General features: G+C 45.8%; 1 protein-coding gene across 2 annotated transcripts in view; it reads right to left on the minus strand.

Annotated features, from left to right (window-relative positions):
- LOC129702146 (diacylglycerol kinase theta-like) overlaps positions 1-27,092 on the minus strand; it is a 131,689-nt gene that overhangs the window by 97,937 nt on the left and 6,660 nt on the right. For both annotated transcript variants that reach the window (XM_055643757.1, XM_055643765.1), the window contains exons 2-7: positions 20,816-20,895; positions 17,632-17,734; positions 12,567-12,652; positions 11,703-11,828; positions 9,228-9,381; positions 7,576-7,662 (exon numbers count right to left, since the gene is read on the minus strand). In XM_055643757.1, coding sequence (XP_055499732.1) covers positions 7,576-7,662; positions 9,228-9,381; positions 11,703-11,828; positions 12,567-12,652; positions 17,632-17,734; positions 20,816-20,895 — 636 coding nt within the window. The remainder of the gene's footprint in view (positions 1-7,575; positions 7,663-9,227; positions 9,382-11,702; positions 11,829-12,566; positions 12,653-17,631; positions 17,735-20,815; positions 20,896-27,092) is intronic.

Genomic DNA, 27,092 nt, shown 5'->3' on the forward strand with positions numbered 1-27,092 from the left:
ACCGCTGCCGTGAGAGTCTCTGTGCCGAATTCGCCCAGGTGACCAGCATGGATCAGGCAGCGGCTCGGTGCATCCTGGAGGACAACCAGTGGCTGCTGGAAGTAAGTACCAAGCACTGGGTAGATACGGTGGAAGATAGTGGACTTCAAATGGGGGTGGTTGGTGAAAGCATCCTGCTTGCCTGCTAGATTTTCACTTACTGTAACTGCAGGAAAAATGTTCCCGATGTTGGGGCGCTCAGAACCATGGGTCAGTTTAAGAATAAAGGGGGGGGGGGGGGGGGCAGTTAGGACTGAGATGAGAACAAACTTTCTTCACGCAGAGAGTTGTGAATCTGTGGCTGGTGAAGAATCACATCTGCGCCTTCCTCCCTCGGAACATGGACCCGTTGTAGTTCGCATACCGTCCGAACAGATCCATGGACGATGCGGTCTCCCAGGTCTTGCACACCGCTCTCTCCCATCTGGACAGCCAGAAGGGGGGCTACGTGAGGATACTGTTCATAGATACAGTTCAACCTTCAACACGATAGTCCCCACCCGACTGGCCGGGAAGCTAATGGAATTGGGGCTCAACACCTCCCTATGTGCCTGGGTCCTGGACTTTCTCACCGCCAGGCCCCAGGTATTCAAGATGGGAGGGAATACATCGAAGTCCCTCACCCTGAGCACAGGATCGCCCCAGGGTTGTGTCCTCAGCCCCCTATTGTACTCCCTGTACACACATGACTGTGTGGCTAGGTTCAGCTCCAACTCAATAATTAAGTTTGCTGATGACACTGTGGTGGTGGGCCTGATCTCAGACAACGACGAAAAGGCCTACCAGGAGGAGGTGGCTGATCTAGCACTCTGGTGCCAGGATAACAGACTCGTCTTGAACATCAAAAAAACGAAGGAGCTGATCATGGACTTTAGGAGGGCACATCATCCGAGGACGTACACTCCATTGAGGATAAATGGGGATCCTGTGGATAGGGTGAACTGTTTTAAATATCTGGGAGTCCACATCTCCGAGGATATGACATGGGCATCACACGCCTCAGCACTCGTGAGTAAGGCAAGGCAGTGCCTTTACCACCTCAGGCAATTGAGGAAATTCAGAGTGTCTCCGAGGATCCTCCAGTGCTTCTACGCAGCGGCGGTGGAAAGCATCTTGTCCGGAAATATTACCATCTGGTTTGGGAATTGCTCTGCCAAGGACAAGAAGACTCTGCAGAGTAGTGCGTTCGGCCGAACGCGCTATGGGAACTTCACTCGCCCCCCTGCAGGAACTATACAACAGGAGGTGCAACTCCAGAGCCAACAATATCATGAGAGACCCCTTCCACCCCTGCAACGGACTGTTCCAGCTGCTACGGTCAGGCAAACGCCTCCGTTGCCATGCGGTGAGAATGGAGAGGTTGAGAAGGAGTTTTTTCCCAGAGGCCATTCGGACTGTAAACGCCTATCTCACCAGGGACTAACTCTGCTGAACGTTTCTCCTTCCATTATTTATTATGTAAAAGAATATGTGTGTTATGATAGTGTTTATAATTTTTTTGGTTGTTTGGTTGTTTGTCTTTTGCACAAAAGTCCGCGAGCATTGCCATTTTCATTTCACTGCAAATCTCGTATGTGTATGTGACAAATAAACTTGACTTGACTTGAATTCTCTGCCACAGAATGCAGTGCAGGCCAATTCACTGGATGTTTTCAAGAGAGAGTTACATTTAGTTCTTGGGGCTAACGACATCAAGGGATATGGGGAAAAAACAGGAAAGAGGTACTGATTTTAGATGAATAGCCATGATCATATTGAATGGCAGTGCTGGCTCGAAGGGCCGATGACCTATCCTGCACATATTTTCTATGTTACTATGCTTGAGTATATGGCAATAAAACTCGATCACTTGATTTTGAAGCATTCATGCATGGTGGAGGTATTATGTAGTCATAGAGTGATACAGTGTGAAAACAGGCCCTTCGGTGCAACTTGCCCACACCCGCCAACATGTCCCAGCTACGCCACCTGCTTTTGGTCCATACCTCCAAACCTGTCCTATCCATGTATCAGTTTAACTTTCTTAAATGTGAGGATGGTCCCTGCCTCAACTACCTCCTCTGGCAGCTTGTTCCATACACCCATCACCATTTGTGTGGATAAAGTTACCCCTTAAAAAGTTAACTCTTAAAAATATTTCATACAAAAAACATTGAAATCATACTTCTACAGTGCACTAAAACATGATTTTAATACATCAAATTTCAAAAAGTTCCTACCCTGGGTGGGGGGGACACTCTTCTTCCATACCCTCTCCCCACTCGGTTGCTCCATTCCCTCACCGGATACCCCCAATACCAGTGATCAGTGATCGCACAGCCTTCCCCCTTTCAAAAACGCTCCAATCCAATTTAAACCATATATATTGCATTCAAGTGTAAGTTAAAAGACTCGCTACAGTATGCACCATATTGCACAATTTCAAGCTGAAAAATGCAAACGTTCCGTACCACCTCCCTAGATCCCTCTTTTCAACTGCATTCCTCAATTCGCTACCATTTGCCACGAAAACGTCCTATTTTGATTTGTCCTGCCAAGATGTGGCACCTCACACTTATCAGCATTAAACTCCATCTGCCATCATTCAGCTCACCCTTCCAAATGGCCTAAATCTCTCTGTAGACTTTGAAAATCTACTTCATTATCCACAACACCACCTATCTTAATATCATCTGCATACTTACTAATAAACTTTACCACACCATCATCCGGATCATTGATGTATATGACAAACAACGGTGGACACAACACAGATCCCTGAGGCACCCCACTAGTCATCGACCTCCAACCTGACAAACAACCATCCACCATTACTCTCTGGCATCTCGCATTCAGCCACTGTTGAATCCATCTTGCTACTCCACTGTTAATACCCAACAATTGAACCTTCTTAACCAACCTTCCATGTGGAACCTTGTCAAGGACCTTACTGAAGTCCATATAGCCAACATCCACCGCTTTACCCTCATCAATTTCCCTAGTAACCTCTTTAAAAAATTCAAGATTAGTCAAACATGACCTTCCAGGCACAAATCCATGTTGACTGTTCCTAATCAGACCCTGTTTATCCAGATGCTTATATATATTATCTCCAAGTATCCTTTCCATTAATTTGCCCACCACTGAAGTCAAACAAACAGGTCTATAATTGCTAGGTTTACTCTTAGAACACTTTTTAAACAATGGAGCAACATGCACAATACGCCAATCCTCCGGCACCATTCCCGTTTCTAATGACATTTGAAATATTTCTGTCATAGCCCCTGCTATTTCTACACTAACTTCCCTGAATGTCCTTGTTGTTGTCATTCTTGAAAACCATTTTAACTATACTACCTATTTTGGTGTGATCTGCAAACATACTTATCATGCTTTGTACTTTCTCATCTAATTCGCTAATATAGGTTAGCATGGTTGAGTAGGGCTGAAGGGCCCGTTTCCATGCTTTTTGTCAAAGGATCTGTGCCAAACTTGATCCATCCCCCTTCTTTGCCTGCGTGTCCATATGCTTGCCCAAAAGCCTCTCCAATCCCACAATTGGACCTCCCTCCACCACTGCCCGTGGCAGCACGTCCGAGGAACACTACTCTCGGTGTAAAAAAATTGCCCCGCACAATTCCTTTAAAATTTGCCCTGTCTCACCTTAAAACTATGCCTTTAGTATTTGATATTTCTACACTGGGGAAGAGGCTCTAGCTAACCTATATGAGCCTCTCATGAGTATCAGGTCACCACTCATCCTCTGATGCTCTAGAGTAAACAATCCAAGTTTGATCAACCTCTACCTCTAGTTAATACCTTCTAAACCAAGCAGTATTCAGGTAAACCTCTTCTGCATCCTCACCAAAGCCCCAACCTTCTTCCTATTATATGATGACCAGAACTGCACGCAGTGCTCCATGTGTGGCTGAACCAAAGTATTTTGCCTCCTCAATTGCCTGTCCATTGCCTCCACACAATAGACAATAGGTGCAGGAGTAGGCCATTCAGTCCTTCGAGCCGGCATCGTCATTCAATGTGATCATGGCTGATCATCCCTAATCAGTACCCCGTTCCTGCCTTCTCCCCATATCCCCTGACTCCGCTATCTTTAAGAGCCCTAACTAGTGTGTGGGTGGCGCGACCGACGTCGCAGTCTGCAGTCTGTCTGTGTATTTTTTATCTTTTTGTCCTGTTGAGGGTTTAGTTTGTAGCGGGTTTTTAAATGTGTATATGTGGAGGGTGGGGGGTGGGTGGGGGAAACTTTTAAATCTCATCCCTGCATGGAGATCCGACCTTTTCCCTGTCGGGCCTCCGTTGCCGTTGGGGCCTAGCGCCGCGGAGCAGCCTCCAACCGGAACAACCTGGAGGCTCAAGTCACGGACCCTGTGGAGCTGCGGAGCTGTGGACCTACCTCCATGGAGCTGTGGAGCTGCGGACCTACCTCCGTGGAGCTGGCCAGCTTTGGAGCGTGGAGAGCTGCGGTGGCGCGCTGCTGCGACCCGATGGTGACACGATGGTGACACCGGGAGGTCGCGGGTCCCCGGTGGGAGACTGCTTTGCGGGGCACCGGCTACGGCGACTTCTCCCGCCCGAATTGCGGGGTTGAGAGAGCCTTACAACGGCCGGCGTGGCTTTAATCTGCCGCGGACTTGCTAGCGCCCGCCGGGGGCTCCAACACCAAGATCCGGGACAGGGTCTTACATCGCCCGGCATGACTTTGAGTGGCCACGGACTTGCTAGCGCCCGCCGGGGCCTTTGACCTCAACTTCGGTAGAGGAATGGAGAGCGGGGAGAGACAAGACTTTGCCTTCCATCACAGTGAGGAGGAGACTCGCTGTGATGGATGTTTGTGTAAATTGTGTTGGTGTGTGTCTTGGTTCTTTTCTTGTATGGCTGCAGAAACCAAATTTCGTTTGAACCTCATGTGAGGTTCAAATTACAAGTAAAAGGTATTGTATTGGTATTGTATTGTATTGTAGCACTCAAACTGCCTTACCTGCAGAGATCCTCCAGCACTTTGCTAGAATTTAGTGTAATTTAAGGTACGATAAACCTTACTCATCCCCGGAGGGAAATTGATCTGCCAACAGTCACAACACACAAGGTGCACAAAACCTTGAAATTAATGGCTCGGTCTCACGGTGCGAGTCCACCCAAGAGTGATCCCGAGTTTAAAACAAAAATCAAACTTGTGGTAATCATGTAGAATTAATGTAGCGGGAACGTCGGAACTCGTAATGCTAACGGCTGGTACTCGGGAAACTTGTTAACTCGTGAAAATCTTTCAACGAGATGAAAGATTTCCACGAGTCAAATTTACTCGTGAAGTTAAAATTTTAAACTTTTAAACTCGTTGTAAGAACGTAGTAGCCCGTGAGTGTACCGTAGTGACTCGTGAGTCTACCGTGGGCACTCTTTAACTCAGCGGGACAGGCAGCATCTCTGGAGAAAAGGAATGGGTGACGGGATGATGTTTCCAAAATTCTGCTGCGTCTTTGTATTACTCCAGCACTGTGTGTTCACTTTTTGTCAACCAGCATCTGCCCTTTCTTGTGTATGACATTATTTGTATCCGTGGCAATTGATTGTCACTCCTTTCAGTTTCCCAGGGGGTCGGATGGGACTGGAATTGGGATGGAAAGGTGGGGGGGGGGGGGGGGGGGGGGGGGGGGGGGAAGAACAAATATATGAAACACCAAAAACGGACAGCAGAGATGTCTTTGCTATACCGCTACAATAATCGGACTGTTGGTACACTGCTGTTTCCTTGACTACGGTCATGTGAAACGACACTTGTACATTTAATATACCGACGATGTCTGGCAGTGAATCTTACTCTCTCAAATCCGTAGAGAGACACGAAAAGCTGGAGTAACTCAGCGGGTCAGACAGCATCTCTGGAGAAATGGACTAGGCGACTGCAGAATGCAGTCTGAAGAAGGGTCTCGACCTGAAATCGCGCCCATTACTTTTCTCCAGAGATGCTGCCTGTCCCGCTGAGTTACCCCAGCTTTTTAAATGATAAAATTAAATTTATTTTTAAATGATAAAAAAGAACCTGCCTCCACCACCTTCACTGGAACCTCATTCCACACAGCCACCACTCTCTGAGTAAAGAAGTTCCCCCTCATGTTACCCCTAAACTTCAGTCCCTTAATTCTCAAGTCATGTCCCCTTGTTTGAATCTTCCCTACTCTCAGTGGGAAAAGCTTTTCCACGTCAACTCTGTCTATCCCTCTCATCATTTTAAAAACCTCTATCAAGTCCCCCCTTAACCTTCTGCGCTCCAAAGAATAAAGCCCTAACTTGTTCAACCTTTCTCTGTAACTTAGTTGCTGAAACCCAGGCAACATTCTAGTAAATCTCCTCTGTACTCTCTATTTTGTTGACATCCTTCCTATAATTAGGCTACCAAAATTGTACACCATACTCCAGAATTCGCCTCACCAATGCCTTGTACAATTTTAACATTACATCCCAACTTCTATACTCAATGCTCTGATTTATAAAGGCCAGCACACCAAAAGCTTTCTTTACCACCCTATCTACATGAGATTCCACTTTCAGGGAACTGTGCACAGTTATTCCCAGATCCCTCTGTTCACCTACATTCTTCAATTCCCTACCATTTACCATGTACGTCCTATTTTGATTTGTCCTGCCAAGATGTAGCACCTCAAACTTATCAGCATTAAACTCCACCTGCCATCTTTCAGCCCACTCTTCCAACTGGCATAAACCTCTCTGTAGACTTTGAAACTCTACTTCATTACCCACAACCCCACCTATCTTAGTATCATCTGCATACTTACTAATCCAATTTACCACACCATCATCCAGATCATTGATGTACATGACAAACAACAGTGGACCCAACACAGATCCCTGTGGCACCCCACTAGTCAGTGGCCTCCAACCTGACAAACAACCATCCACCATTAATCTCTGGCATCTCCCATTCAGCCACTATTGAATCCATCTTGCTACTCCACCATTAATACCCAACCATTGAACCTTCTTAACCAACCTTCCATGAGGAACCTTGTCAAAGGCCTTACTGAAGTCCATATACACGACATCCACTGCTTTACACTGATCAATTTCCCGAGTAACATCTTCAAAAAATTCAAGAAGATTAGTCAAACATGATCTTCCAGGCACAAATCCATGTTGACTGTTCCTAATCAGACCCTGTTTATCCAAATGCTTATATATATTATCTCTAAGTATTCTTTCCATTAATTTGCCCACCACTGACGTCAAACTAACAGGAGTATAATTGCTAGGTTTACTCTTAGACCCCTTTTTAAACAATGGAACAACATGCGCAGTACGCCAATCCCCTGGCACTATTCCCGTTTCTAATGACATTTGAAATATTTCTGTCATAGCCCCTGCTATTTCTACACTAACTTCCCTCAATGTCCTAGGGAATATCCTGTCCGGACCTGGAGACTTATCCACTTTTATATTTCTCAAAAGTGTCAGTATTTCCTTTACTTCAGATTATAAAAGTTTTAATCACCTCTTCAAAAGCAGTCAGGGTGCATTTACCTGAATCGGTTGTGGAAGGAGGCTGAGGGTCTTTATATGAGCCAGGGTTTCCAGTAGGATCATCATCTTCACCACTCTCCTCATCTCCTGTGGAAGACGGGATCCCGTAAGCACAAACTGCACAGGCAGATGACGTCAGCAAAAGTGCATGTACACGCTCACACTGACCACGCAGTCATGCAACCTTTCACAAACATGCACACACGTGCATGTGGCCGACATCCTTGTTCTCAATGTTCTCCTCGTAACTTTAATCGGTATGTCAAATAATCCTTAGCAATGTATGAGATTAACTCCCTTGCAAATGATGCACTTTAAAACAATTCCTATATTCCCTTTGAAAGGCAGACATTGGTTAGGGATGATCAGCCTGGCTTTATTTGTGGGAAGTTATAGACACAAAATGCTGGAGTAACTCAGCGGGAGAGGCAGCATCTCTGGAGAAAAGGTGACGTTTCGGGTCGAGACCCTTCTTCAGACTGAGAGTCAGAGGAAAGATAAACAAGAGATATAGACGGTGATGTAGAGAGATATAGAACAAGTGAAAGAAAGATATGCAAGAAAGTAACGATGATAAAGGAAACAGTCCATTATTGGCAGTGGGTTAGGTGAGAATGAGTTAGACGGAGAGTGAAACTCACCAGGACAAGAGTGAAATTAGTACAACGAACAGGGTGGTGGAGGGACAGAGAGAGGGAATAAAACAGTTACATGAAGTTCGAGAAATCAAAATCTATACCTCTGGGTGTAAGCTGCCCAAGCGAAATATGTGGTGCTGAGCAAGGAGAGACCAAGGCAGGCTGACACATTGGATCAAAGTCTGAAGAAGGGTCTCGACCTGAAACGTCACCCATTCCTTCTCTCCAGAGATGCTGCCTGTCCCACTGAGTTACTCCAGCATTTTGTGTCTACCTTCGATTTAAACCAGCATCTGCAGTTCTATCGTACACATTGGATCAAACATCGGTTGGTTTATAGGAAGCAGAGGGAGGCGGTGGTCTAATTGGAAATCTGTGACCAGCACTGTACCACAAAGATTGATGCTGGGTCACGGTGTGACATACATCAGTCACTTGGTGATTCACACATAACTCATTGGTGAGGCCCCACTTAAGAGTATTGTGTTCAGTTTTGTTCGCCCGGCTTTAGGAAGAACGTTGGAAAGAGTGCAAGGATAATTTACCAGGATGTTGCCAGGACACGAGAGCCTGAGATTCTTTATTCTTTATTCCTTGGTGTTCAGGGTGCCAGAGGGTGATTTTATAAAATTGTGTATAAAATCATGAGGAATAGCTATGGTGAATGCACAGAATCTTTTACTCAGAGATGGGGAATTAAATACTAGAGGGCATAGGTTTAAGGTGAGAGAGGAAAGCTTTACCTGAGAGGCAACTGGTGGGTATATGGAATGAGCAGCCAGCGCAGATAGTTGTGGCAAGAATAATAATAATACATTTAATAAGACATTTGGACAACTACACAGATAAGAAAGGTTTTAAGGGACAGGACACAAATGCGAGCAAATGAGACTAAGTTAGATGCACAAAGGTAGGCAGGCACTTTTATTCTGAGTCTTAATTCAAAATTAAGAATTAAGATTAATTCACGTATCTATTTATCAACATTAATTATTTTCACTCTGCCCTACTTACCCTGCTCTGTTTGCGAGTGCTCCGATATCCGGAAAGAGTGGAAATTGCTGAAGCTACGTGCACATACACGCACACAATCAGGAGGCAATATCATGTTCTGTAATCTGCCAAAATTACACTCTGGTGTAAGGTCACTGTAACAATCAGCATGAACCTGGAAATAAAATAATGCCACTTTTACCATATAGAAGATACATTTTCAATCCAAGATTCAAAACAAAAAAACAAAGCAAACAATAGCGGAAGCACTTCAGAAGTGAGGAAGCATCTGCTGTGAGAGCGACAGAGTCAGCCCTTAATGTTACTAATCCTTTATCAGAACTGAAACCACAAATACAAGAGTCTTTAATCTCCCTCCACAGATGCTGCCTGCCCTGCTAAGTATTTGTGTTCAGACAGCCAGAACAGAACAGAACGTGGCCCATCAGGGGAGAGGTTTAAAGGAGAGGTGCAGGGTGCGTTTATTTGCACAAAGGAGGTCATGGCTTGGAACACGCTGCCAGGGTGGTGGTGGAGGCTGATACGATAGTGGTACTTATGAGGTTTTTGGATAGGTACATGGATATGCAGGAAATGGTGGGATATGCAGGCAGAGGAGATTAGTTTATAGAAACATAGAAACATAGAAATTAGGTGCAGGAGTAGGCCATTCGGCCCTTCGAGCCTGCACCGCCATTCAATATGATCATGGCTGATCATCCAACTCAGTATCCCGTACCTGCCTTCTCTCCATACCCCCTGATCCCCTTAGCCACAAGGGCCACATCTAACTCCCTCTTAAATATAGCCAATGAACTGGCCTCAACTACCCTCTGTGGCAGAGAGTTCCAGAGATTCACCACTCTCTGCGTGAAAAAAGTTCTTCTCATCTCGGTTTTAAAGGATTTCCCCTTTATCCTTAAGCTGTGACCCCTTGTCCTGGACTTCCCCAACATCAGGAACAATCTTCCTGCATCTAGCCTGTCCAACCCCTTAAGAATTTTGTAAGTTTCTATAAGATCCCCTCTCAATCTTCTAAATTCTAGAGAGTATAAACCAAGTCTATCCAGTCTTTCTTCATAAGACAGTCCTGACATCCCAGGAATCAGTCTGGTGAAGCGTCTCTGCACTCCCTCTATGGTAATAATGTCCTTCCTCAGATTTGGAGACCAAAACTGTACGCAATACTCCAGGTGTGGTCTCACCAAGACCCTGTACAACTGCAGTAGAACCTCTCTGCTCCTATACTCAAATCCTTTTGCAATGAAAGCTAACATACCATTATCTTGGCATCATGTTCAGCACAGCACTAATTCATTACTAAGCACATGATGAAAAAGAAAAAAATAATTAAAATGAAATCCAAATTTTAAAAATGATCATTAAAATTAAATTTAAACTTAGTTCATTTTTGCAAGGTCAAAATTAAAAGATAACTGCACGTGCAACCTGAGGACAATTTACAGATCGGGTTCAGAGTAAATTATCCCAAACAGCAAATAATTAATTTGTGGAATTTATTGTAGTTTCTGCATGGCAGAATAATGAAAATTTACTAATGGTCAAGCTGGTTGCGTGAATGTTCCCAAACATAATGGATGGGAGAAGTTGTTAATTATTCATAGATTGATGAATTCATTATTTACTGAGAGAATCCCTCAGTTATATACAGATTGGAGTCAGGAGATCAATCAACTGTTTGAATGTTATAATTGTACATTCAAGGTCTAGAGAATTAATTCCTTATTTACAAACCACTGCAAATGATTGCTACTGCAATCTATTTCTAGTTTGAGTTGGTGCCGGGAGCACTGTGTGCAGTTCTGGTCACCCATCTATGGCAAAGATGTTAAGTTGGAAAGGGAGATTACTGTGCGGATGTTACCTGGGTTTAGACACAAAATGCTGGAGTAATTCAGCAGGATAGGCAGCATCTCTGGATAGAAGGAATGGGTGACGTTTCGGGTCGAGATCCTTCTTCAGACTGATGTCAGGGGAGTGGGCGGGACGAAGATAGAATGTAGTCGGAGATGTTGTTGAGTAAATCACACATACTCACAGATCTGGTATAACAGTATTTATTGAAAACGTATACAACACTACAGCATGTTACTCTTACCATACAGCAGTACTAACTAACAGCACATGTCGGGTTGCGATAATATGGATAGTGTGGTAGTAGGCGGAAATTATAATAATAAAGCACTACATTGGCTAATAAGTAAAGTATATGCATATATGGATAGATATATGCATAGGAAGGGTTTGGAGAGCTTTGGGCCAAATGGGACTAACCCAGAAGCACAAATCGGTCGGCATGGACAAGTTGGGCTGAAGAGCCTGTTTCTGTGTGGTACAACTCCATGACTATGATTTATGAAGGATGGGAATATTGTTTGAGTGAGCGTGCAGAGTTGGTGTGGAGCTGTATCTGTGGATTCATCAGTTATGATGATTAATATGCAGCGGCAACTCCTTATCATGCTGTTGACTTACCGTTATCCCACACCATTCACATCGAAAGCCGGACAACACTTCCGATGACCCACAGGCCTTCTTACAGACGTCACAGCGAGCACTGGGCAATAGATTTCCTTCTCGCCAGTGGTGGTGATATGACTCCTGGGAGAAACGGCAAAATACATTTCAAGGACCAGAGGACATAGGTCTAAGGTGAAGGGGAAAAGATTTAATAGGAATCTGTGGGGTGACTTTTTCACATAAAGGGTGGTGGGTGTATGGAACGAGTTGCCAGAGGAGGTAGTTGAGGCAGGGACTATCCCAAATTTTAAGAAACAGTCAGACAGCTACATGCATAGGACAGATTTGGAGGGATATGGACCAAACACAGGCAGGTGGGACTAGTGTAGATGGGACATGTTGGCTGGTGTGGGCAAGTTGGGCCGAAGGGCCTGTTTCCATGCTGTATCACTCCATGATTCTAGTATGGATGGGACGTTGGTCAGTATGGGCACGTTGGGCCGAAGGGTCTTTTTCCACACTGTATCACTCTATGACTCCAGTGAAGTTGGGACATGTTGGTTGGTGTTTCCACGCTGTGTCACTCTATGACAGACAGAGACACAGGGGCTGCAGACGCTGGAAACGTCAGCAAAGCACAAAGTGCTGGAGGAACTCAGCGAGTCAGACAGCATCTGTGATGGAATGGACAGATGAGGTTTCAGGCTGGGACCTTTCTTCAGACTGATGGAGTAGATGAGGTAGGGGTGGCACAAAGCCTGGCAGGTGGTAGGTGGATACAGGCGAGGTGAGGAGGGGGAACAAAGGCTGGAGGTGAAAGGGAGATGAGTATTTTCTGACATTGGCAGCAGTATGTCCATTGCCTCTTCCCTCACTCACCCGATCATGTTGCCCATCTTGATGGCATCGTCGGCAGTCACTGCAGGCAAACGGGCTGCAATCCACATGGACGTGTAGTTCACACACTGTCAGTGCAGAGAGAGAGAGAGAGCGTGTGAGGACAGGGTGAGGCAACCTGTGAACCAGCCCCTCTATATCATACTGTTCCATCATTCACCCTTCCTCTCACTCTCAATGACGGCACAATATAAACTCAATTCAGTTTAAAATGCTGTCTGGACTGAGTTTATTTTGTGAAGAGAATCAAAATGTTACAGGTTGACGACCTTTGACATTGCGAGCATGTTGTCAGGGCCTGAGTTATATGGCCAGGCCTGCAACATGCAGCACAGCAGGCTAAGGGGTGATCTTGTGGAGGGGTGTAACATCATGAGGGGAATAGATAGGGTCAACAACCAGAGGACATAAGTTTGTGAGAGGGGAAAGAATTGATAGGAACCTGTGGAGCAACTTTGCAAACAAACGATGGTGAGTGTGTGGAACGAATTGCCAGAGGAGGTAGTTGAGGCAGGTACTATAACAACATTTAAAAGACTTTTGGACAGATATATGGATAAGAAATGTTTAGAGGGTAATGGGACAAATGGGTCTTGCTTCAGATGGGCATGGACGAGTCGGGCTGAAGGGCCTGTCTTCTTGCTGTATGACTCTATGTCTCCAGAGGTCGGTCTTATCTTTACATAAAAATATGTTAATATTTTTTAAATGGCGCCCACTGTGGTGACATTTTGCCAGCTGCACGACAGTGACGGATCATATGTAGCAGTCCTCAACCACTTGGATAAAGAAACAGCACAGATCAGAGCTGTCACTGACAAGCCACCCGTCCGTTTAAAGGATTGGTGCTGCTGTGATCTCTCGACGACAACAGCGGCTGACTGTCGGGGAATCCCTGATAGCAAAACAACCCGAGGATCGCAGGTACGGCGGGGGCAGTGCCAGGAAACACTGGGGAGGCCTCCATTGTGTGTGAAACGTGAGAGATGTGGTGGCCCGTAAGTAATGCTGAAGCACAGGGGATTACAACCCTTCCCCACTCCCCTCAAACTGAGTGAGGTGGCAACATTGGTGTGGGATTATTTTTGATACATGTCCCGGTACAGTGAAAAAGTTTGTGTGCTATCCAGTTAATACAGGGCAGCACGGTGGTGCAGCAGTAGAGTTTCTGACTTACAACGCCAGAGACCCAGGTTCAATCTTGACTACGGGTGCTGTCTGTAAGGAGTTTGTACGTTCTCCCCGTGACCTGTGTGGGTTTCCTCCCACACTCCAAAGATGTACAGGTTTGTAGGTCAATTGGCTTGGTATATTTGTAAATCGGCCCAAGTGTGTAGGAGGGTAGTGTAAGTGTGCAGGGATCGCTGGTTGGCATGGACTTGGTGGGCCAAAGGGCCTGTTTCCACTCTGCATCTCTAAACTAAACTATGAGTACAATCGAACTATACACAAGTACAACGAGAATTGGAAGAGCAAATATGTAAGGAGATAGCAGATATTAGTAGTAAGCACAAGGTGGTGATTGTGGGAGATTTCAACTTTCCACACATAGACTGGGAAACACATTCTGTAAATGGGCTGGATGGTTTGGAGTTTGTAAAATGTGTGCAGGATAGTTTTTTGCAGCAATACATACCTACTAGAGATGAGGCAGTGCTGGACCTCCTATTAGGAAATGAGACGGGACAGGTGGCGGAGGTATGCGTTGGGGAGCACTTCGGGTCCAGTGATCACAATACCATTAGTTTCAATATAATTATGGGGAAGGTCAGAACCGGACCTAGGGTTGAGATTGATTGGAGAAAGGCTAACTTTGATGAGATGCGAGATGATTTAAAAGGAGTGAACTGGGACATTTTGTTTTATGGGAAAGATGTAGAAGAGAAATGGAGGACATTTAAAGGGGAAATTTTAAGAGTACAGAATCTTTATGTTCCTGTTCGGTTGAAAGGAAACAGTAAAAATTGGAAAGAGCCCTGGTTTTCAAGGGAAATTGGACATCTTGTTCAGAAAAAGAGGGAGATCTACAATAATTATAGGCAGCATGAAGTAAATGAGGTGCTTGAGGAGTATAAGGAATGTAAAAAGAATCTTAAGAAAGAAATTAGAAAAGCTAAAAGAAGATATGAGGTTGCTTTGGCATGTAAGGTGAAAGTAAATCCAAAGAGTTTCTACAGCTATATTAATAGCAAAAGGATAACGAGGGATAAAATTGGTCCATTGGAGAGACAGAGTGGGAAGCTATCTGCAGAGCCAAAAGAGATGGGGGAGATATTGAACAATTTATTTTCTTCGGTATTCACCAAGGAGAAGGATATTGAATTATGTGAGGTAAGGGAAACGAGTAGAGTAGCTATAGATACTATGAGTTTCAAAGTAAAAGAAGTACTGACACTTTTGAAAAATATAAAAGTGGATAAGTCTCCAGGTCCTGACAGGATATTCCCTAGGACATTGAGGGAAGTTAGTGTAGAAATAGCCGGGGCTATGACAGAAATATTTCAAATGTCATTAGAAACGGGAATAGTCCCCGAGGATTGGCGTACTGCGCATGTTGTTCCATTGTTTAAAAAGGGTTCTAAGAGTAAACCTAGCAATTATAGACCTGTTAGTTTGACTTCAGTGGTGGGCAAATTAATGGAAAAGATTCTTAGAGATAATATATATAAGCGTCTGGATAAACAGGGTATGATTAGGAACAGTCAACATGGATTTGTGCCTGGAAGGTCATGTTTGACTAATCTTGTTGAATTTTTTGAAGAGGTTACTAGGGAAATTGACGAGGGTAAAGCAGTGGATGTTGTCTATATGGACTTTAGTAAGGCCTTTGACAAGGTTCCTCATGGAAGGTTGGTTAAGAAGGCTAAACTGTTGGGTATAAATGCCGGAATAGCAAGATGGATTCAACAGTGGCTGAATGGGAGAAGCCAGAGGGTAATGGTGGATGGCTGTTTGTCGGGTTGGAGGCAGGTGACTAGTGGGGTGCCTCAGGGATCTGTGTTGGGTCCTTTGTTGTTTGTCATGTACATCAATGATCTGGATGAATGGGTGGTAAATTGGATTAGTAAGTATGCAGATGATACCAAGATAGGGGGTGTTGTGGATAATGAAGAGGATTTCCAAAGTCTACAGAGTGATTTAGGCCATTTGGAAAAATGGGCTGAAAGATGGCAGATGGAGTTTAATGCTGATAAATGTGAGGTGCTACACCTTGGCAGGACAAATCAAAATAGGACGTACATGGTAAATGGTAGGGAATTGAAGAATACAGTTGAACAGAGGGATCTGGGAATAACCGTGCATAGTTCCTTGAAGGTGGAATCTCATATAGATAGGGTGGTAAAGAAAGCTTTTGGTATGCTAGCCTTTATAAATCAGAGCATTGAGTATAGAAGCTGGGATGTAATGTTAAAATTGTACAAGGCATTGGTGAGACCAAATCTGGAGTATGGTGTACAATTTTGGTCGCCCAATTATAGGAAGGATTTCAACAAAATAGAGAGAGTACAGAGGAGATTTACTAGAATGTTGCCTGGTTTTCAACAACTAAGTTACAGAGATAGGTTGAATAAGTTAGGTCTTTATTCTCTGGAGCGCAGAAGGTTAAGGGGGGGACTTGATAGAGGTCTTTAAAATGATGAGAGGGATAGACAGAGTTGATGTGGACAAGCTTTTCCCTTTGAGAATAGGGAAGATTCAAACAAGAGGACATGACTTCAGAATTAAGGGACAGAAGTTTAGGGGTAATATGAGGGGGAACTTCTTTACTCAGAGAGTGGTAGCAGTGTGGAATGAGCTTCCAGTGGAAGTGGTGTCGGCAGGTTCGTTGGTATCATTTAAAAATAAATTGGATAGGCATATGGATGAGAAGGGAATGGAGGGTTATGGTATGAGTGCAGGCAGGTGGGACTAAGCGAAAAAAGTTGTTCGGCACGGACTTGTAGGGCCGAGATGGCCTGTTTCCGTGCTGTAATTGTTATATGGTTATATTGTTATATGGTTATAGTGCAAAGAGAAAATTACCAGTGCAAAATATAGCATAACAGCTACAGAGAAAGTGCAGGTACAAAAAGTGTAAGGCCCACAATGTGGTAGGTTGGAGATCCTGGAATAACCGCATTGAAGTTATAGTCCAGAAAGCACTCCATTGCAACGCTTCAGTTTATGGGAGGACCATTCAGTAGTCTGATAACAGCAGGGAAGTTGCTGTTCCTGAATCTGGTGATGCGCACTTTCCAGTTTCTGTACCTTCTGCAGGACGGGAGCAGGGAGAAGGAGGAATGACCGGGGTAGGTCAAGTCATTCTTGGCAGCGTGAAGTGGAGATGGAGTCAATGGTAGGGAGTCTGGTCTGTGTGAGGGACTGGGCTACATCTGCAACTGCAATTTCTCGCAGTCTTGGGCAGAGCGGTTCACAACCAAGTTGTGATGCAACCCCAATAGGATGCCTTCTACAGTGCATCTGTAGAAATTGGTAAGAGTCGATGGAGACATGCAAACGTTCTTAGTCATGAGGAAGTGGGTGCAATGGAGTGCTTTCTGGACCATAGCTTCAGACCATTTCCAGGACATATTGGTGGTGATATTTACCCCTTGAAGCTCCTGAGCTGTTGTCACCCTGGTGCAGAATCTGTTGTCATCAGTCTGGTACTGATCTTGACCCAGTGATGAATCACCAAGTCAGGGCAATATATCTGGAATGTTGATTATATGTGGAAACTGCTGGAGATTGTGAGGAGGACAGACCGATACAGTTTAAAACAGTGCAAGTTAAGTTGCATGGAGGGAGAGCAGTGGAGAAAACACAGAGAATGTCTGTAATCGAGGACAGGCCATGAAGATGTGGGTGACTAGATATTGTCACTGCTGTCTAAAAGGGGCTGATGATTGCCTGCTGATGTGTGTTTGGAGTAGAAACAGAGTGAGATGAGTTGGGCTGTTTGAAAGTAAAACATAATGCTGGATCTTCAGACGCTGCCTTGTCAATGTGTGCCTTCACACACAATGGCGGGTGCTTCACACATGACACTCACGGTGGAGATCCCTACCTTCACATCTCATCGCACGACTCTCCTCCAGCTGCCTGCGACACACCACGCAGAACTTCCTCTTGTACAGTGCAGGAGCCCCAAGACTATGCGCCACAGGAACCTGGACAACAAGACAGTCATCACTGGGATGGCACAACCCTTGTCCATTCAAACTTCAACAAAGCCACTTTGAAATAGCGTGTATACGTGAAGAGATTAGTAAGCAACATTCAGTCAGGAGCTGATGTTATAATAAAGAAGAAACACAAAATGCTGGAGTAACTCAGCGGGTCAGGCAGCATCTCTGGAGAGAAGGAATGTGCGATGTTTCAGGTCGAGACCCTTCTTCAGACAGTCCGAAGAAGGGTCCAGTCCCAAAATGTCACCCATTCCTTCTCTCCAGAGATGTCGCCTGGCCCGCTGAGTTACTCCAGTATTTTGTGTCTATCTTTGTTGTAAACCAGCATCTGCAGTTACTCCCTACACAGTTATGCCCCTGTCCCACTTAGGAAAACTGAACGGAAACCTCTGGAGACTTTGCGCCTCACCCAAGGTTTCCGTGCTGTTCCCGGAGGTTGCAGGTGGTTGCCGCAGGTTGCAGGCAGTGGAAGCAGGTAGGGAGACTGACAAGAACCTCCGGTCACCTCCGGAAACCTTGGGTGGGGCGCAAAGTCTCCAGAGGTTTCCGTTCAGGTTTCCTAAGTGGGACAGGGGCATTCGGAAACCTGAACGGAAACCTATGGAGACTTTGCGCCGCACCCAAGGTTTCCGTGCGGTTCCCAGTGGTTTTTGTCAGTCTCCCTACCTGCAACCTCCGGGAACCACCTGCAACCTCCGGGAACCTTACGGAAATCTTGGGTGGGGCGCAAAGTCTCCAGAGGTTTACGTTCAGGTTTCCTAAGTGGGACAGGGGCATTACACGGATGATCCGAAAATAGGTGGAGGGGCAGGTAGTGCAGAGAAAGCAGGTTGGGAGAGTGGGGAGTTGGCAGATAGAATATAGTGCAGCAAAGCAATAATCAACACCTTTATTCCTACTACCAAAATGGAGTCATGCATTTTGGTAGTAGGAATAAAGGTGTCGATTATTTTTTAAATGGGGAATAAAGAAATTGGAGGGGACTTGGGTGTGCTGGTGCAGGATTCCCAAAAAGTTAATCTGCAAGTCGAATCAGTAGTAAAGAAGGCAAACACAACGCCAGCATTTATTTCAAGAGGGCTAGAATGCAAAACAGGGATGCAATGCTGAGGCTCTATAAGGCGCTGGTCAGACCACATTTGGAATTGTGAGCAATTTTTGGCACCATATCTGAGGAAGGATGTGCTGGCTTTGGAGAGGCTTTGGAGAGGTTTACAAGAATGATCCTTTCTTTAGAGGGTGGTGAATCTGTGGAATTCTTTACCACGGAAGGCTGTGGAGGCCAAGTCAATGGATATTTTTTAAGCAGAGATAGATTCTTGATTAGTAAGGGTGTCAGGGATTGTGGGGAGAAGGCAGGAGAGGGGTAAGGAGGGAGAGATAGATCAGCCATGATTGAATGGCGGAGTAGACTTAATGGGCCGAATGACCTAATTCTGCTCCTATCACTTATGACCTTAAAACAAAGAATTCAGGTGGAGAGGTAGGTGGGGGTGGTGTCAGGCAGCTTCTGTGGAGGGATGGAATCTAATCCCCTTTCACTGGCTGCTGTAGAATGTGTTCTCTGGCCCAATGAGGAACAGATTCTATGAACTCTTTTATATGAACACTTGCAGGTTACCAACCAGGCATTTGATCTTCTCAAATACTGTTACAGGATCGTTTTAACAGGCTGAGTGATTAACATTGAGCTGTCTTTGGAGAGGGTCCTGAGAAGGTTTACAAGATTGATCCCAGGAATGATTGGGTTAACAAATGATGTGCGTTTGTCGACACTGGGCCTTTACTCGCTGGAGTTTAGAAGGATGAGGGGACACCTCATTGAAACTTACCAAATAGTGAAAGGCCTGGATAGAGTAGATGTGGAGAGTATGTTTCCACTAGTGGGAGAATCTAAGACCAGAGGTCATAGCCTCAGACTAAAGAGCGAATGGAAACAAGGCCGAAACGCTGATAAACCGAAAGAGTATGAAGACGAAACGCCTACTAACCGAAAGGATCGGCGCCTAAATGCAAACTAACCGATAGGGTGGGACGCCTAAAAGCCAACGAACTGAAAAGCTGCGTCGCCTAAAAGCAAACTTACCGAATGGCCGCTCTGTCGAAACGCCACCTACCCGAAAGGCGGCGTCGCCTACAAGCCAACGAACCGACTGTCGCACAACAGAAAAGTCCAATAACAGACATGACGTTGCCGGGGGGCGGGACTTGTTAGTGATTGGTCCAGACCCCCGCGTCCATCACATCAGTGTGCAGGGATGAACATTGTCCCAAACCTCCGCTCCACCTGACCCGCAGCCCGCGGAGGGTGACCGTGAGTGAGTGGGGGCTGTCCCGAGGGATGCGCACCTTCGGCCGCTTTCAACTTGGTGCTTGGGTTCAGATTGCCCAGTCTCCTATGGCTTGTGTGGGGAAAAGGACCCCCACGCTCCCGTCTCCCCCTTCTCTCTCCCCTCTCTCTCTCTCTCTCTCTCTCTTCTCTCTCCCCCTCTCTCTCTGTCTCTCTCCCTCCCTTCTCTCTCTCCACCTTTTCGGTTTGTTGGCTTTTAGGCGTCCCGCCCTTTTGGTTAGTTTGCATTTAGGCGTCCCATCCTTTCGGTTAGTAGGCGTTTTGTCTTCATACTCTTTCGGTTTATTGGCGTTTCGGCCTAGTTTCCATAAGGTTCTTTGGCTTCGACTTCTTTGCTTCGGCCTCTCGTCCGTCAGCGCCACGTCCGCACATGGGATTGCACGGAAACAGAAGCTTTTCACTGTACCTCGGTACATGTGATACATGTGATTATATTAAACTAAACTAAGCCATCTGCCCATCACCTCCCCTCCCACTCACCTGTATTCATCTATCACCTGCCCCACTTTGTCCTACCTCTCACAACATCCCCCTACAATCAGTCTGAAGAAGGGTCTCAACCCAAAATGTCACCTATCCATGTTCTCCAGAGATGCTGCCTAACCCACTGAGTTACTCCGGCACTTGGTGTCTTGCTTTTAAAGCAGCATCTGCAGTTGCTTGTTTCCACTTGCTGAGAGTTGATGGGCTCACTGCTGCCACAGTTCCCTTACCTTCACCAGGTTTGCTGCCAAACATGAACAGAGAGTCTTCACGTTCTTCACGCACTTCTCGTGGCACATGAAATTACAAACTGGAAAAGGAGAAACAAAGATAAAATGCATGCTGTACCCTGACTGGTTGCATTGCGGCCTGGTTCGGCAATTCCAACATACAGGAACACAAGAGGCTGCAGAGAGTGGTGGACCCAGCCCGGTCTATCACGGGCACAGCCCTCCCCACCATCGAAAGCATCTACACCCACCGTTGCCCCAAGAAAGCACCATCTATGATCAAGGATCCGCACCATCCAGGCCGTGCCCTCTTACACGCTACTCGGATGGTTTAAATCAGATTGGCAAGGGACGGGGTACAGTGCAGGACTGGGGCAGGTGAGAGGCTGGAAGTGGGTACAGAAGGTGATGAAAAGAAGTTTGGTGGACAGGATAGGCAGGAGCACGGCAAGGAGCGAGGCAGGGCTGTTGCATTAAGTTGCATTTATTTCAATACGAGATGCCTGATGGATATAGTGGATGAACTCAGGGCTGGATAGGTACATGCGACTGAGACATTATAGAAACCTGGCGGTTTAATATCCCAGGGTACAGGTGCTACAGGAGAGACAGATGTGGGGGTAAAAGTGAAGAGGCAGTTGCTTTATTAAGGAGGATGTCACGGCAGTGGTCAGAGGTGACATTACTGATGGTTCGTCCAGTGAGGCTATATGGGTAGAGCTGAGAAATAAAAAAGGATACAAAAAATATTGGAGTAACTCAGCGGGTCAGGCAGCGTCTCTGGAGATAAACACAAAAAGCTGGAGTAACTCAGTGGGACAGGCAGCATCTCTGGAGAGAAGGAATGGTCTGACGAAGGGTCTTAACCCAAAACGTCACCCGTTCCTTCTCTCCAGAGATGCTGCCTGTCCTGCTGAGTTACTCCAGCTTTTTGTGTCTTCGGTTTAAACCAGCATTCACAGTTCCTTCCGACACACTGTGTCTCTGGAGAACATTGATAGGTAACTTTGAGTCGAAATCCTTCTTCAGACTGAAGGTTTTCGACCCAAAATCTTTCTTCAGACTGAAGAAGGGTTTTGACCCGAAATGTTACCTATTCCTTTTCTCCAGAGAAGGTGCCTGATCAGCTGAGTTACTCCAGCTCTTTGTGTCTATCTTTGGTTTAAACCAGCATCTGCAGTTCCTTCCTACACATAAGAACCAGTGGACATAGATTTAAATATTTCACCTTAAACCTGAGGGGCAGGGTTTTTACTTAGATAAGGTGGTCAAAAAGGCTTTTGGCACTTTGGCCTTCATCGGTCAGAGTATTGAGTAAAGTAGTTGGGAGATCATGTTTCAGTTGTCTAAGACGCGTTGGTGAGACGGCATTTAGAATATTGTGCTCAGTTCTGGCCATGTTATAGGAAACATATTGTCGAGCTTGAAAGGATTCAGAAAAGATTTACAAGGATGTTGCCAGGACTAGAGGGTGTGAGCTGTAAGGAGAGATTGAGTACACTGGGTCTCTATTCCATAGAGCGCAAGAGGATGAGGGATTTTATAGAGGTATACAAAATTATGAGAGGAATAGATCGGGTAGAGTCTTTTGCACAGAGTAGAGGAATCGAGGACCAGAGGACACAGGTTCAAGGTGATGGGGAAAAGATTTAATAGGAATCCGAGGGGTAACTTTTTCATACAAAGGGTGGTGGGTGTATGGAACAAGCTGCCAGAGGACGTAGTTGAGGCTGGGACTATCCCATCGTTTAAGAAACAGTTAGACAGGTACATGGATAGGACAGGTTTGGAGGGATATGGACCAAGCGCAGGCAAGTGGGACTAGTGCAGCTGGGACTTTGTTGGAGGTGTGGGCGAGTTGGGCCGAAGGGCCTGTTTCCATACTGTATCACTCTATGACTATGTTTTTTAAAGTTTTTTTTTAGTGCAGTGGGTATATGGAACGACCTGTCAGAGGAGGTAATTGAGGCAGGTTCAATAACAGCACTTAAAAGAGATGGATTGGGAATCTTTAGAGGGATGTGGGCTAAATGTTGAGAAAAGAGACTTGCCGAGATGGGGAATGTTGGTCGGCATGGGTGAAGGGCTTGTTTCCACGCTCTATAACTATGATTCTATGAACATAGAAGAGTATAACATAGCAACAGACCCTTTGCCCACGGTCCATGCTGATCATTATACCAAGTTAAACTCTTTTCCTCTGTCTGCACGTGATCCATATATCCCTCCATTCCCTGCACATCCATGAGTCCGCCTAAAAGCCTCATAAATGCCACTACTGTATCTGCCTCCATCACCCCCCCTTTCTGTGTAAAAAAACTTCTCTCATCCCTCTGATCATTTCCACAGTACTGGCTGTCGACCCTTTCTTTGCCTCTCATAATCTTACATACTTCTATGAGGTCTTCCCTGAACCTCCTACAGTCCACAGAAAATAATTCAAGTCTGTCCAACCTCTCCTTATTGCTAATCCAGGCATCATTCTGGTAAACCTCCCCAAAGCCTCCACATCCTTCCTGTAAAGGGGCGACCGGAACTGTAACCAATACTCCAAAAGCGGCCCCGCCAACGTCTTGTAAATCTGCAACATGGCGTGCTGAATGCCCGACCAATGAAGCATGCCCTCTGACCCCACCCATGTCCCGGCCTATGACGGCAAACATGCCCTCTGCCACCTATATCAGGAGATATACAACTCTGAAGTTCCACCACCAGGTTTAGGAACTTTCCTGCAACCAAAGGAATGGAGGGTTATGGTCTGAACGCAGGTATATGGGACTAGGGGAGAATACGTGTTCGGCACGGACTAGAAGGGTCGAGATGGCCTGTTTCCGTGCTGTAATTGTTATATTATATGGTTATATTAGGTAATTGAAGCGACCCACACAACCCTAATCCTACCTCGGTAACAGAACACCTCTTGCACTACCATCGGTTTAGTTCTTTTCATAACCAACACTTTGGCACAAATGTTTTATTTTTTTCATTATACTTCTACCACATTGTACTCATGCATACGACAATAAACTTGAACTTGATATTTCTGCACAGACAAGTTTTTGTAAAATAAATCTGCACAAAACGATGGAAAAGGAGCTACAGATGCCAGAGATCTGAATCGAGAAAAACAGAAAATGTTGGGAGTACTCAGATCAAGCAACTTTTGTGGAGAAGTTGGTCCAAAGGGCTTGTTTCCACGTTGTATGACTGTCAGTTAAGGGATGCGAGTTTTGCAGGCTGAGCCAGCAGGTGATGATGAGCTGCCTTGTGGAACTGCTGCAGTCCTTGAGGTGTGGGGAGTGCACAGTCCTGTACTGTCAGGGAGGTGGCATTCCCAGGCTTTTGCTGCCCTCATCCTTCCAGCTAGTCAAGTTGCTGCAGTGAGTCCTGCAGACGGTGCAGACGCCGGCTGCTACTGTACATCAGTGGTGCAGACACCGCGGGGCTTGTTTTCACAGAGGCCCAGGGAGCCGTTGGTGAGAGGGGAGGAGTACCTGCGCTGTAAGTACAAAATACACCGCGGGGCTTGTTTTCACAGAGGCCCAGGGAGCCGTTGGTGAGAGGGGAGGAGTACCTGCATACCAAATCGCCAACGTTCCAGAGAAGGAGTCTGGGGGAAGCCTCTGATTGGTTTACATTTTTACATTTCTGCCTTTAGGTTAAGGATTCTGGGAGTTAAGGAGTCTGGGAGTTAAGGAGTCTGGGAGTTAAGGGTACAGTATTTATTAATAAAGTTTAACGGATAAAGTTTTGTGTTTTTTTAATATTTAATATAGTTAAATTGGGAGTAGGATATGTCGGTGGAGATTGGCCCCGTGGTTTGCTCAGCCTGCAACATGTGGGAGATCAGGGATATGGTCGGTGTCCCTGGTGACTACGTTTGCAGGAAGTGTGTCCAGCTGCAGCTCCTGGCAGACCGCATTGAACGATTGGAACTGCGGCTGGATTCATACTGGAGCATCCACGATGCTGAGAAAGTCGTGGATAGCACGTACAGTGAGTTGGTCACACCGCAGGTAAAAGGTAAGAGGACAGAAAGGGAACGGGTGGCCAATAGCCAGCAAAGCAGTAGGCAGGTAGTGCAGGAGTCCCCTGCGGTCATCTCCCTCCTAAACAGGTATACCATTTTGGATACTGTTGAGGGAGATTGCTCATCAGGGGAATGCAGCAGCAGCCAAGTTCATGGCACCATGGGTGGCTCTGCGGCACATGAGGGGGGGAAAAAGAGTGGAAGGGCAATAGTAATAGGGGATTCAATTGTCAGGGGAATAGATAGGCGTTTCTGCGGCCGCAAACGAGACTCCAGGATGGTATGTTGCCTCCCTGGTGCAAGGGTCAGGGATGTCACTGAACGGCTGCAGAACATTCTGGAGGGGGAGGGTGAACAGCCAGTTGTCGTGGTGCATATTGGCACCAACGATATAGGTAAAAAAAGGGATGAGGTCCTACAGGATGAATTTAGGGAGCTAGGAGATAAGCTTAAAAAGGACCTCAAAGGTAATAATCTCTGGATTACTACCAGTACCACGGGCCAGTCAGAGCAGAAATAGGAGGATATTGCAGATGAATATGTGGCTTGAAAAATGGTGCAAGGGGGAGGGATTCAAATTTTTAGGGCATTGGAACCAGTTCTGGGGGAGGTGGGACCAGTACAAACAGGACGGTCTGCACCTGGGCTGGAATGGAACCAATGTCCTTGGGGGAGTGTTTGCTAGTGCTGTCGGGGAGGATTTAAACTAATGTGGCAGGGGGATGGGTACAAGAGCAGAGAGGCAGGGGGGTGTAAAATGAAGGTAGAAGCAATAGGTAGCAAGGTGAAAAGTAAAAGTGGCAGGCAGACAAAACCAGGGCAAAAATCAAAAAGGGCCACTTTTCAACATCATTGTATAAGGGGTAAGAGTGTTGTAAAAACAAGCCTGAAGGCTTTGTGTCTCAATGCAAGGAGCATTCGTAATAAGGTGGATGAGTTGAACGTGCAGATAGCCATTAATGATTATGACATAGTTGGGATCACGGAGACATGGCTACAGGGTGACCAAGGCTGGGAGCTGAACATCCAGGGATATTCAATATTCAGGAGGGATAGAGAGAAAGGAAAAGGAGGTGGGGTAGTGTTGCTGGTTAGAGAGGAGATTAATGCAATGGAAAGGAAGGACATTAATTTGGAGGATGTGGAATCGGTATGGGTAGAGCTGCGAAACACTAAGGGGCAGAAAACGCTGGTGGGTGTTGTGTACAGGCCACCTAACAGTAGTAGTGAAGTTGGAGATGGTATCAAACAGGAAATTAGAAATGCTTGCGACAAAGGCAAAGCAGTTATAATGGGTGACTTCAATCTACATATAGATTGGGTGAATCAAATTGGCAGGGGTGCTGAGGAAGAGGATTTCTTGGAATGTATGCGGGATAGTAATCTAAATCAACATGTAGAGGAACCAACGAGAGAGCTGGCTATTTTAGACTGGGTATTGAGTAATGAGGAAGGGTTAGTTAGTAGTCTTGTTGTGCGTGGGTCCTTGGGCAAGAGTGACCATAATATGGTTGAGTTCTTCATTAGGATGGAGAGTGACATTGTTAATTCAGAAACAATGGTTTTGAACTTAAAGAAAGGTAACTTTGAGGGTATGAGACGTGAATTGGCCAAGATTGACTGGCAATTAATTCTAAAAGGGTTGACGGTGGATATGCAATGGAAGGCATTTAAAGACTGCATGGATGAACTACAAAAATTGTTCATCCCAGTTTGGCAAAAGAATAAATCAGGGAAGGTAGTGCATCCGTGGATAACAAGGGAAATCAGGGATAGTATCAAAGCAAAGGATGATGCGTACAAACTAGCCAGAAAAAGCAGCATACCGGAGGACTGGGAGAAATTCAGAGACCAGCAGAGGAGGACGAAGGGCTTAATTAGGAAAGGAAAAATGGATTATGAAAGAAAACTGGCAGGGAACATAAAAACTGACTGTAAAAGTTTTTATAGATATGTGAAAAGAAAGAGATTAGTTAAAACAAATGTAGGTCCCTTGCAGTCAGAAACAGGTGAGTTGATCATGGGGAACCAGGATATGGCGGACCAATTGAATAACTACTTTGGTTCCGTCTTCACTAAGGAAGACATAAATAATCTGCCGGAAATAGCAGGGGCCCGCGGGTCAAAGGAGTTGGAGGAATTGAGTGAAATCCAGGTTAGTCGGGAAGTGGTGTTGGGTAAATGGAATGGATTAAAGGCCGATAAATCCCCAGGGCCAGATAGGCTGCATCCCAGAGTACTTAAGGA

This window comes from Leucoraja erinacea, chromosome 1 (assembly GCF_028641065.1).
Source record: "Leucoraja erinacea ecotype New England chromosome 1, Leri_hhj_1, whole genome shotgun sequence".
In the NCBI taxonomy this organism is placed as follows: domain Eukaryota; kingdom Metazoa; phylum Chordata; class Chondrichthyes; order Rajiformes; family Rajidae; genus Leucoraja; species Leucoraja erinaceus.